Source organism: Oreochromis aureus, linkage group 7 (genome assembly GCF_013358895.1).
Source record: "Oreochromis aureus strain Israel breed Guangdong linkage group 7, ZZ_aureus, whole genome shotgun sequence".
Lineage (NCBI taxonomy): Eukaryota > Metazoa > Chordata > Actinopteri > Cichliformes > Cichlidae > Oreochromis > Oreochromis aureus.
The window spans coordinates 23,034,094-23,046,229 of NC_052948.1; the positions used below are offsets into that span (position 1 = coordinate 23,034,094).

General features: G+C 38.5%; 1 protein-coding gene across 3 annotated transcripts; it reads left to right on the forward strand.

Moving 5' to 3' along the window:
- Positions 1-45: 45 nt before the first annotated feature.
- On the forward strand, positions 46-11,934 carry znf143b (zinc finger protein 143b). Of its 3 annotated transcripts, none has more exons than XM_031731835.2 (15): positions 46-182; positions 2,180-2,295; positions 2,543-2,731; positions 2,927-3,007; positions 3,513-3,709; positions 4,955-5,023; positions 5,108-5,224; positions 5,367-5,442; positions 5,999-6,124; positions 6,718-6,897; positions 7,483-7,710; positions 7,856-8,004; positions 8,682-8,834; positions 9,161-9,289; positions 11,576-11,934. In XM_031731835.2, exons 2-15 carry the CDS (start codon positions 2,190-2,192, stop codon positions 11,657-11,659), a joined length of 1,884 nt encoding a protein of 627 aa, XP_031587695.1. In that variant the 5' UTR covers positions 46-182; positions 2,180-2,189; the 3' UTR covers positions 11,660-11,934. The 3 variants fall into 3 exon arrangements, with proteins under 3 accessions (XP_031587695.1, XP_031587698.1, XP_031587697.1); XM_031731838.2 differs by having other exon boundaries at positions 80-182; positions 2,183-2,295; XM_031731837.2 differs by lacking the exon at positions 46-182 and adding an exon at positions 2,046-2,067.
- Positions 11,935-12,136: the final 202 nt, after the last annotated feature.

The following is a 12,136-nucleotide window of genomic DNA, read 5'->3' on the forward strand; positions in this document are numbered from 1 at the left end:
ACGCCTAAACCAATAGGAGCGGGCTTTGCGAGTCGGTAACCAATCCCTCAATAGAGAATGGGCGGGACAACACGGGAAGGGTAGTTCTGTCTTACACGTTCCCGGGTTGTGAACATCGCCGACCGTTTCCTGCACTGTTGCATGGTGGTCGAACAGGAGGAATTGTTGGAAATTTTTCGGAGGTTAGTATATAAATTGGTTTTTACCCAGTGTGCATTATTCCCTCAGCCATCTCTGCGAGAGGGAGTGACAGGCTGCGGTGGGGATTCAGTCCAAAAATGGGAGACGGCTGTTTAATCATAAAATAAAATTGACACCCACCGAGCCAAAATGCTTATGTTATCATTAATTAGCTCGCGGATTCCTCGCTCTTGTTTTCCAACTGCGTCGCTAGTTAGTCAAACTGGAAGCTGTATGGAGTGAGTTAGCTAGCCCTCCATTTGTCATTCCAGAGCCCTTTTAGACTTCACTAAACCATTTCAACGTCTTTGTGATCTCGATAACCACAGTCATCGAGAAACACTTCGCCAACAACCGCTGTGAAAGTCGTGACAGCGCTGCTTGTCATAGTTAGCAATGTTGTTAGCCCACGAAGCGGCTATCAAGCTTACTCCATTACGGCATGTTTCTGTGGCTGTAGTCGTCAACTGAGCGTTTAGACAGGCTGTTAGTGTGATAACTGAATCGTGGGATACCAAAGCCAGTTAAATACACTTGTTTGATATACAATAGACTTGACAAATGTGGCAAGTCATAGTTGTGCAATATCATAAGTAGCTAGCTCCAAGTATTGAGTCCAAATCAACAAGCGCCAAAAGCACATCAGCTGTGAGATGAGATGCTTATAATTCACGTAAGGTCAAATAAGAATAACCCTTCAGCTGTTAAGGGGAGGAAAAGCAAGTAATGTTGACGTTAATTTGTCGATAAGACACTAGTAAAAGATTGAATTACCAAGTGTGAGCTGAGCAGAACTGTTAGACTGGTTTATTATAGTTTAATAATAAACTATTATAATAAGTGATGTAATGTTTATGACTTGAACTTGAAAACAGAGCAAGTCAGAAGAACGCTATAACGAATCTTAATATGCTTATTCTTTCTGCGTTTAATAGCCACAATATGTCTGATTAGGTCACCAGAGTTGTAGGTATTTCTTGACATTTTTATTTTGTATTTTTATATAGAACATCGTGTTAGATTTTCTGTTCATTTAACTCCCAGAGTTATTTTGTTCGTTTCGATTCACTTTTTGTTAGAGATGTTGCAATATATCAGCTGAACAATGTTATCAACCAGTATCGGCCTTATTGACTCATATCACCTATTGGCAAACACATGACATTTACAGATGTTTATCTTTTATGCAACATAAATTTTCCACTTAATAAATGTTAAAAGGTGTGATGAAGATTTGAAATTTTGTTTATTTTTTTATCACGATAAAAGAAACAAAATATATGAGATTACTTTGTTTCCTTGGTACAAAAAAGAAAATGAATAAAACAATGCAAACACCTAACGCTGGTATCAATTCCATTGAGTCAATAGAAATAGATTAACTATGAAGCCTGATATGAAGCAGGTTGTTACATTGGCTCAAATTTCACAAGTGGTGTATCTTTAGTTTGAATGAGGGGTATTTGTCTGGGGCCGAGCTTAGAATAAGAAATATATGTTGCAGACATTTCATAAACAAACTTGACTCACTTCGTAGGTAAATATGTGCTAGTGTTGTTTGTGTTCACACATGTTACCACGCTGAAACTGGCAATACAAAAAATTTCATGTAGTGCAGAAAATCTCAAGTTATTTTTTGTTTATAAAAAATCTATATTTGTTTTACTCTTTCACTTATTTTGTTGCACACTTAGGTTAGGTTATTCTAGTAAATCAAAACTAAGTTATAACATATTATTTCTATGCAGTTGTATGGTTGTTTGCCAGTTTGTCGGTTGTATTTACTGAGTATGTTTAGACACTGAAAAAAACCTTTACATATGTATGTATTGCACATATTGGAGGAATAGCGATGATGGGGGGGCACTGCAACAGCAACAACATTAAGTAAGATACTTAATGGTTACATCCAGTTAACAAATAGCTGCACAGTATCTGCATTTCTGGTGCCTGTGTCGGTATGCATTTCATTTGAGTGTCTTGCCTGTTTCCCCCGCAGCAGCTAAAGCATGCTCTTGGCCCAGATAAACCGGGACTCCCAGGGAATGGCAGAGTTTCATGATGCAGATGGGCAGCCGGTCACACTCTGTCTAACAGAGGCTGTGACAGTGGGAGGTGAGCTTTTAAACTTTCTATTGTTATAAAAAAAATGTACTGACATCACTGCAGAACTGCACATCTAATCACATTTGAATTTCAGTCCCAGTTTTGGTTGAGGATGGCAAAACTGTGTCCAGAAGTAATCGGGTATTAGCTGGGACAAAGTGCATCACATCGCAGTCCTGTTGTTTCATTTTGTGACGATCTACTCCATTACTCCTTAAACTGAAAGTTTATGTTTTACTACTCTCATATTTCCCAGATGGAGATCAGATGGAGAGTATGGACACAGTGAGTCTGCAGGCTGTTACACTTGCGGATGGATCCACTGCATATATCCAGCATGACACCAAAGGTTCCTTTTCAGATGGACAGATTATGGATGGCCAAGTGATCCAGCTGGAGGATGGCTCTGCTGCCTATGTTCAGCATGTGCCCATGCCTAAAGCGGGTAAATAAAATGGAAATATTGTAATACCAATAGCAGAGTAGAGCTTATTCTTTGTGTACTGTGTTTGTGGCACAGTGCAAGGCTGTAATTTAATTGCATGTCATCTATATTATGTAACAAAACGCTCACTAGTAGGTAACCAAGAACACACTAATGAAGTAATGTGAGTAATGTTTATTTTTAATGCATTTTTAGGGGGGGACAGTTTACAGCTTGAAGATGGACAGGCTGTTCAGTTAGAAGATGGAACAACCGCCTATATTCACACACCCAAAGGTAAATAACACCTAATCAAACTGAATTGAATTTTAAGCATCTTTCATCTATTTAGTTTATTATTTTAATGTTTCATTTATTGTGCATCAGTAAAAGAAAATAAACAAAAAGACATCTGCTTATCCTTTATTATATTGCCTACCTATAAACTCCTTTTTATAAATTTTAATAAATTTATTTGCAGAGGTTGGCTAAGCTGCTGGTTCACAGACATTAAAAAATGTTCATGTGCATGTGTATCTTCTTTTAAAAACCCAGTTGTTGTCTATTCATGGGAATTAAAAATGGTTACGTAAATGTTAGTATTGGACTAGAAAATGTACAAAACATTTATAAATAAAAACTCTTAAGGTGAGGGATTTTACCACAAAGAAACATTAAGTTTGGGTCCAGACATGCAGAAAACTATTATTTCCCTCCCTGAACTTTTAGATTTTTACTGGAACAAGGCTCAGTTTCATCAGTGAGTTTCAGTTTCTGCATCCTTCTCCTAATTTCTGTGCAGAAACATATGATCAGGGTGGCCTGCAGGAGGTACAGCTGGAGGATGGGAGCACTGCCTACATTCAGCACACTGTGCACATGCCCCAGTCCAACACCATCCTGGCAATCCAGGCTGATGGCACCATCGCAGACCTGCAGGCGGAGGCGGCAGCTATTGACCCAGAGACCATCAGCGTGCTGGAACAGTATACCACTAAGGTACGTGTGCTTTGTCTTTGTACTGGTGTGGTACCAGCTCTACATTTTGTGTGTGTGTGTGTGTGTGTGTGTGTGTGTGTGTGTGTGTTGACACAGAATTATGTTGAAAATTTGGAAATTAAAAGCTAATGCAGAATTAAAAGCTAATGCAGTATTTACCCTTGTTTCCAAGGGTCACTACAGCAGGTGGATCTGGGTGACTCCCCTGAAGCTGGGTTTATGTCTATTGCAGAATCAAACTGGGGATCTTTTGCATAAAAGGCAAACATGTTAGCTGTTACAAAATGGAAAGTTAATATCTCTTCTTTAATCTTACAGTGTGGTGTTAGTTTTAAAGTGTTTTCTTGGCAACTATACTGTACCACACTGCAGTGACATTTATTTATTTATTTTTATTCCCTGTGTGATCAGTTGATTTTGTGCTAAGAAAACTCAGTAGAGATGTGACTGGTTTGAGACTGTTGATGGAGAAGTATAAGGACAAAAGTGTGTTTGTGGATCTATAGAAATCATACAATAGGGTGCCAAGAGAGTAACTGTGTTATTGCATGAGGAAGTCAGGAGTGGCAGTGACATATGTGAGGGTGACTTGGGACACGTATGACGACAGCGAGAAAGTGGTGGGGTATGCAGTATAAGTGACAGGTGGATTCAAGGATGGGGGTGGGGTGGCACCATCTGAGGCCCTTCCTGTTTGGAAAGGTGATGGTCAGGCAGAAGGCTGTGTGGTCTGTGATTTTTACAGATGACACTATGATCTGTAATGAGAGTAGGGAGCAGGTGGAAGAGCTCGGAGAGGTGGAGGAATGCACTGGAGAGAAGAGGAATGAATGTCAGTAGAAGTGAGACAGAACACATGTGTGAGTAAGAGGGAGACAGGTGTAACAGTGAGGATGCAAGGAGCAATATTGATATGAGCTTGCAATGTAGTGGCGTTTTATCATGTCACACAATATTTTTAGGTAAAAGAAAATCACTAATACCATTGTGTTCTGCGCACATGTAATTGGCTTATGTAAAAAGTTATTATCTCGTCATCTTGGCAAGATGGTCACTTGTGAATATGAGATGAAATATTGTCTTATTCATAGGCTTTATAAATTTGCCTGTTTTGAATGGTCCATTTTTGCTGTAATAATGGTTTATCTATTTTAAATATTATAGTTTCATATTTCATATCCCTTGGTTTAATATCTTTATGATCATCCAGTAGACTATAAAAATACCCTTTCTTTTCCCTTAAAGGTGGAGAATATAGAGAACCCCCTGGGGACCTATGGCAGAGTTGAAGCAGACAATGGTGTCCACATGCGGGTAATGTTTCTTTTTATTTATTTCTCCTTTTTTTTCTTTACATTAGGTCTAACATTGAATACATAATTGTGCCTTGTCTTTCAGATTGTGTTACAGGGACAAGACAACAGGCCAGGAAGGGTCTCAAATGTTGGGGAAAAGTCCTTTCGCTGTGAATATGAAGGCTGTGGAAAGCTGTACACCACTGCCCACCATCTTAAGGTAAGTGTGGGTGCTTTGTTTTTCTAAAAAGTTTTTTTTTTTTTTTTGCCTCCTCAAGTATAGATTATTTAAAGATAACATTTTGTAAAATTTTGCCATTTACTCAAATGCAATGCTTTACAGTTTTGTTTGTGTCCTGCAGGTACATGAGCGCTCCCACACTGGAGACAAACCGTACATCTGTGACTATCCCAACTGTGGAAAGAAGTTTGCAACAGGTAGCAACGGATAATATAATTTTACAAATTGACTCATGGCTAATTTCTTTTATTTTTGTTGCCAAATGTTTTTTTTTTTAAACCCTTGATTAAAATCTCATTATCACCATAGTGATGTTGACAATTGAACTAGTCAGGTTATTACTGTGTAAGTAAGTTTTTTCCTTTTAGTGAAGGCTGTTATTGAGTGGGATTTAATTTACTTGCAAAAAATACATTTTTTGTTTATCAAATGACTTGAAATGTCTGGAAAATGCAGACTCTTCAGTAAAGCACCCCAGACAAACTGCCTTAATTACCACTTGTTAACACAAGTTTAGTCCCCATTCAATTAAATTCTATTCTTTTTTTATATAGCACCAAATCACAACAACAGTTGCCTGTTATGTTATATTGTAATATAACGAAAGAGATCCCTAAAGGTCTGTTTTGAGCTAGAAAAAAATCCTGCTATTAAATGTAAGACCATATCTGAGATCAATATAAATATGGAATAGGCTGCTTTTAGGCATGGAATAATAATTTAGCTGAATGTCAAATTGTGTGATTCTTTAAGGCTATGGGCTGAAGAGTCACTCACGCACACATACGGGGGAGAAGCCATACAGATGTCAGGAGTTAAACTGCTGCAAGTCCTTCAAAACCTCTGGAGACCTTCAAAAACACACAAGGACACATACAGGTAAACAATCACACCCAGAAACTCAGTGACAAGTCATAATGTTGTTGCAACACACAATAAGCCTGATAAGGTTTGTAAACAAAAACAGGAGATTTACTGTTGTTTGCTACTGCTGGTAAAAGCTACATTGCTTCAGGGCTGTTAATACAGAAGGGGCTGTTTAAAGAGTGTTTGGAATCAAAATGGATTGAACTAACTAGCCACACAGCACTGTTTTTTGAAACAAACAACACATGGTGGTGAAGAGCTAGGATTGGCTGAACAACTTGAGGGGGTTGTGTCAAGTTGTTCAGCCAATCCTGAACAACGGATGAGGGGAGCTGAAATTTTTCAAAGCCACCATAGTGCTGCAGGAGCACAGGCACATGGTCATCACGAGAAGCATGACGCCAAGTTCCTCCTGCTTGTTTTTTAAAATACAGCAGACATTTTGCAGTTTGAATCACACTGATTATTTATAAAGGCATGAAGGCTAGTTTCATACCAGCATTAGTCATGTTAAACAGCTGCTTACAGTTTTGTGTCCTATTTCTGTCAGGTTTACAATTCTATAGATTTCAAGCTGCAAGGTTGACATACTTCATGTTTTGCAGGAGAGAAGCCTTTTAAATGCCCAGTTGAAGGCTGCGGCAGGTCATTTACCACCTCCAACATCCGTAAAGTTCACATCCGAACACACACCGGAGAACGGCCATACTACTGCTCTGAACCAAGCTGTGGACGGTCATTTGCCAGTGCCACTAACTACAAGAATCATATGCGGATTCACACTGGTGAGTCTTCATTACCTTATAATGACTCAGCTTGCTGAGTCATTGTGAGTCACTAAGTGCTCTCCAGTTGAACCCCTGGATCTCAACACAGTTTTGTTTTTTTCACAAAAACTGTGCAGAAAGCTTTTAAGCTGTTAATTGATAAAGTTTCAAGATGGCTTAAATCATCACGTCTAACACTGAAGTTTGAAAAACCTGCGACTCTGTTTTACTAGGAAGAACAAACAGACGTCATTTCCATATATCTTTAAAACTATCTAGGATATCTATAGAATATCTAGATCTTTAGTCTTTATATCTTTATAGCATATGTATTTGGATTTCATAGCTTAGTGCTAGCTCTAATGTTGTCTATATGTGCAGATGGAAATAAGCTAGTAAACTATATCCGAGAACAATCCCTCTGTTCACTGTTCTTCACTACATTGTGATCTCACATATAAAGGAAACATGATGTACAAGTAAAGCACATACTAATTCTTGAGTGCTGAAACAACACACCAATAAAGATGGGGGTCTTCACTCCTCCCGGAGTTTAATAAATGAATTCAAAAGCTCATTGTCTTACTGTTTTTTCCACTCCAGGTGAGAAGCCGTATGTGTGCACAGTGCCTGGCTGTGAAAAACGCTTCACAGAATACTCCAGCCTTTACAAACACCATGTTGTTCATACACCCTGTAAACCTTACAACTGCAATCATTGTGGGAAAACCTACAAGCAGATCTCCACACTTGCCATGCACAAACGAACAGCGCACAACGACACAGAGCCCATCGAGGAGGAGCAGGAAGCCTACTTTGAACCCCCAACAGGTCAGAACAAATGTTTTAAATGTTTTTTGATAAGTCTGTGAGGGATGTAGGAATTTAGAATGGAAACAGATGTTAACAATAGTTCAGATAAAACTGTCTATTTATTAACTTACAAAATTCTAATGAATCCTAAATGTCAATTCAGATGCCATCGATGACCCCAGTGTGAGCTACACGACAACTGTGGTGGAGGCAGATGACTCCGGATCAGAGCCGGTTCCAGTGGAAAGCTCCGATATGGTTGGTCAGCAGCATGTTGCCTTGGTAACACAGGAAGATGGAACACAACAACAGGTAAGGGAATACAACGACATCATGCATATAAACATATTGCAAATAACAAGTGAGGATGCTCATCATATACAATATGTGAAGCAAACGCTTCAGAAATCCCTTAAAACTACATTCTTTTTAATGGTCACTAGTGGCGATACCCTCGAGTGCAAAATGACATCTGATCCCTGAAAACTATATAGGGAAAGCGGCCTTCTGCCCTGACTTGTGTAAACGTTTTCCTAATGAGTTTGTGGGATCAGTCACCAATGTCAGGTCATGTTAAATAAAACATTAAATTCATTTTTTTCTACAAGTCAGGAAGGAGGGAAGCCCAGGATGGTAATTGGCAAGAAAAATGTATACAAATAGTAGAAGAAATATAACGTACATATTAATGGTGGATGATAATTGCAGCAGAGATTTTGTGAATATTAAAATGAACATATAGCACAGTAATAGGAAGTTGAGATTTCTGTAACAGTAGCATTGAAATTCATTTCAGGTTGTTCCTGTTTAAACTTTGCACTTTTATTGCATATGCTTTTTTGTATCAAGTGACAGCTGCAAAGTCTCATGCCTGTTTGTCCACTATTGAAAAGACGATTTTTAATCTCAGTGGGACTTTGACCTGGCTAAACAATGTAATCATAAGTTGTCACAGTGTAATTCCAGCTCGATGTTCTTTTCTCTTTCAGGTCAGTATCTCCGAGGCAGACCTTCAAGCTATGGGTGGCACAATTACCATGGTAACCCAAGAAGGCACAACCATAACTATCCCAGCCCATGAGCTGGCAACTCAGGGTGCTCACTCAGTCACCATGGTAACAACAGATGGCTCGGATGAACAGGTAAACAACTCTCGTAGCTCAGTAGACTGCACACAGAATAATGTGAATGGCTTTGTTTTCTATTTAGAGCGCTTCTGTGTGGCGTTGTGTTCAGCTTAAATAACTGCACTGAAACTCAAGTCTACATATTATAAAAGTAACTTAAGAAAGATCAGTTGCTTTTATTTTTTGCATTTTTATTTTTTTAAATCACGTTTTCAATTTTAATTTATTATTTATTCTGTTTTCTTGGAAACTTCCATTATGGAATCAGATGTGTTTTAAAAATATATTTGTGGCTCAAAAATGAAGCTGTAATTTGAGTACAGCGTTTTTGTTGCCCCCAGGTGGCCATCATGACACCTGACATGGCTTCCTTCCAAACTGTAGAGGAGGCAGGTTACAGCCAAGAGCAAGATGATATTCATCCTGTCACATTACTGGCCACATCCAACGGCACTCACATCGCTGTACAGGTTGGTAAAGATCATCAGAGGGACCTAGTTCCAGTCAGTAAATTTATTTTGTTCACTTAAGGAAAAAGATAAAGGAAAAATGTGGAAAATGTTACATCTTTAAGTCTGGTTGAAACAGGCTCTGCAGTACAGAGGCCCATTGAATATGTTAAAATTCACGAATACCTTTATAGATTTGGTGTTTCTTTTGGTTATTTGTTATTTAAGAAAAGATTGGAAATTATTTATCACAAAGTTGGGAAATTTGTGAATAAGAACAATACAAAGATATTTAATGTGATACTGACAGCAGTTTCAATCAGGACTAAGGATCTTAAAGTCTTGATGTTACACTCCCAAAATAATACTGTCCCACCCTGAAAATATATTTGCCTAAAGGCTTTTGTATATATAATGAGTAGGTGGGGTTCATCTCAGGAGTGGTAGGTGTGCTGTTGTCCTCTTACTCGTTCAGTCAGTTCAGGATCAAACCAAAACTTCACATATCTGAATGTGTGAGTATGCATGTTATTCAAATTCATGGTGACTGCTAACTTGTTATGCAAAAAAGAAACCCAGCGTTGTAAATAATTGTTTGTTTTTCATTGACACACTATCTTACTATGAAAAGTAAAGTTTAAAAAAAAAAATACGTTTAAGTTCTTTCTTTGCACATATGGGAGGGTGATTTCTTTTATTAAAGAGGACACATCTAACAAATTCACTAATATTTAGCCACTTAAAATACTTTTTTTTTTTTTAGCTATGTCTTAGAGCAGAGGTTCCCAAAGTGTGGGGCCCGCCCCCTAGGGGGGGCGCAGAGCCATTGCAGGGGGGGGCGTGGTATGAAAAAAAAAAAAAAAAGAATGCTTGGACACTGCTAGCATAATGGACAGGTGAAGCATCGCCAAAGATGTTTCCAAACCAACTTCCTTCCAAGCCAAAGACTAGAAAATATGGTGAAGCATGTCTTCCCTTTGGCTTCACCTGCACAAGTGCCAAGGTAGGTCTCCCCTGCAAAATTAGTTTTCCCTGCGTCGGGAGCAGCGCTGGGCTCTCCAAATCACGGACAAACAGTATCCCACATTCTTGATTTTTAGTTCACAAACACTTCTTGTAATGACTAACTACTCCTGACATTTTGGACATGTTAGCTCTTTATGCAGTAAAGTTACAGTGGGATACAAATAATATCAGGCTGATCCTGCCACGATTTGTTCCCCCAGGTTCAAATCACGGACAAACAGTGTCCTACAGCTGTTTTTGTTTTTGAACCGATTTTGCACAGACAGACATTTTTTGAAAAATGTATTGATAGCAATGTTGAATATTATTACACAGATAGTCAAATTAACAGTATTTTGTCTCTATCTGCCATTCTGCAATTCATCTCATGTAAACAATAACGTGGCGCACAGCGTGACGTGAAAAGAGGCACATACCTTTGTCGTTGCGTGACGAACTCTGTATTCCTCGTCCACACATAAACTTAAAAAAGGAGTTTTAAATAATCTCTGTTTTCGGTGAATCGCAGCGCCGTTTACGTGTTGAGGAAAGGCCCAAACGCATAGAAACAGCTGCGTTTTCAAAAATACCCGTGTAGGTGTGGACGCAGCGTAAAAGAGTTAGTAGTGTATTTTATTACTACCTGTAATTTATTGCCATTTACTTGTATTTGCTTAATTGTTTACTAAATGTTTGAGGTGTGAAATAAACCGCAATGGAGTTTGTAAACAAAATATGGGTGTGTGTGTTTGGAGGATGTGTTTGTGCGGGGGGGGACATTTTTCTTGTAAAACAAAGGGGGGCCTGGCAAAAAAAGTTTGGGAACCACTGTCTTAGAGTATCATGCTTAATTTACTATCAAGGCCAAACCCTGAAGGGTATTATGATTACATCAAAGGGCTAGTAACAACCTTTTTATTTCCCTCCACTGTCTTTATTTAACAAATTGCACTGTTTCTGTCATCATGTGACGGTCATCCTCCAGCAGCCTGTTGGGCAATGGTGGTGGTATTGTTTTTGAGAGGGTTGGGAGTATGAATGCATTTACTTCCATATGTGTTTAGATATTGATGCAACTTTTATTTTGTCTCCTTTACTGAAGTTGCAATTAAAGTGCCAACTCTCTTAAGTAATTTGAAGGATATTCATGCCCAAGGGATTATAGCCCTTTAAAATGTGCTCCTTTATTTTGAATGGACCAAAACCGTTGTATGTGCTAGTTCTAGTATCTAGCACCTGTGGTCATCAAAATGTCAATATTGTATAATTTTCATTGTTTTCCTCTCTCTTTTTTTTTTATAGCTTAGTGATCAGCCTTCGCTGGAGGAAGCCATCAGAATAGCATCAAGAATACAGCAAGGAGAGTCACCAGGCCTGGATGATTGATCGATAAGGACAGTGATTATGAATTAAGACTATTCCAAATGGACTATGTCAGTGGGAGAAATCATGAGTCTTCCTCAATGTTTTTCCACAAAATAATTTAGCTTTTATGTGTACATAGAATTTTGATAACTGGAGTTCTGGTGTGCTATTTTGTCCCTCTACATAAAATGTGAGAGGGTGAGGGGGGTGGGGCGGTGGGGCTTTCTAATGTTTATGGTGCACAGTACTGCAGTGTACAGCTAATGCTATTTCTAATTAAAAAAACAAAAAAGTGATTGTGTGACTGCAGTTGATTTGCCACACCCACATGCTTAACAACTTTGTCTCCTTTCAACCTTGCTCCGTTGAGAAGGTAAAAATACCTAGAGGACAAAGGGAAACTGTATTAACACAACTTTTTAATAAAAGATTACAGAAAGATATGAATGACAAGGACGATTTTTTTTTTTTTTAAGAGCGAGAGAGAGAGATCCAGAA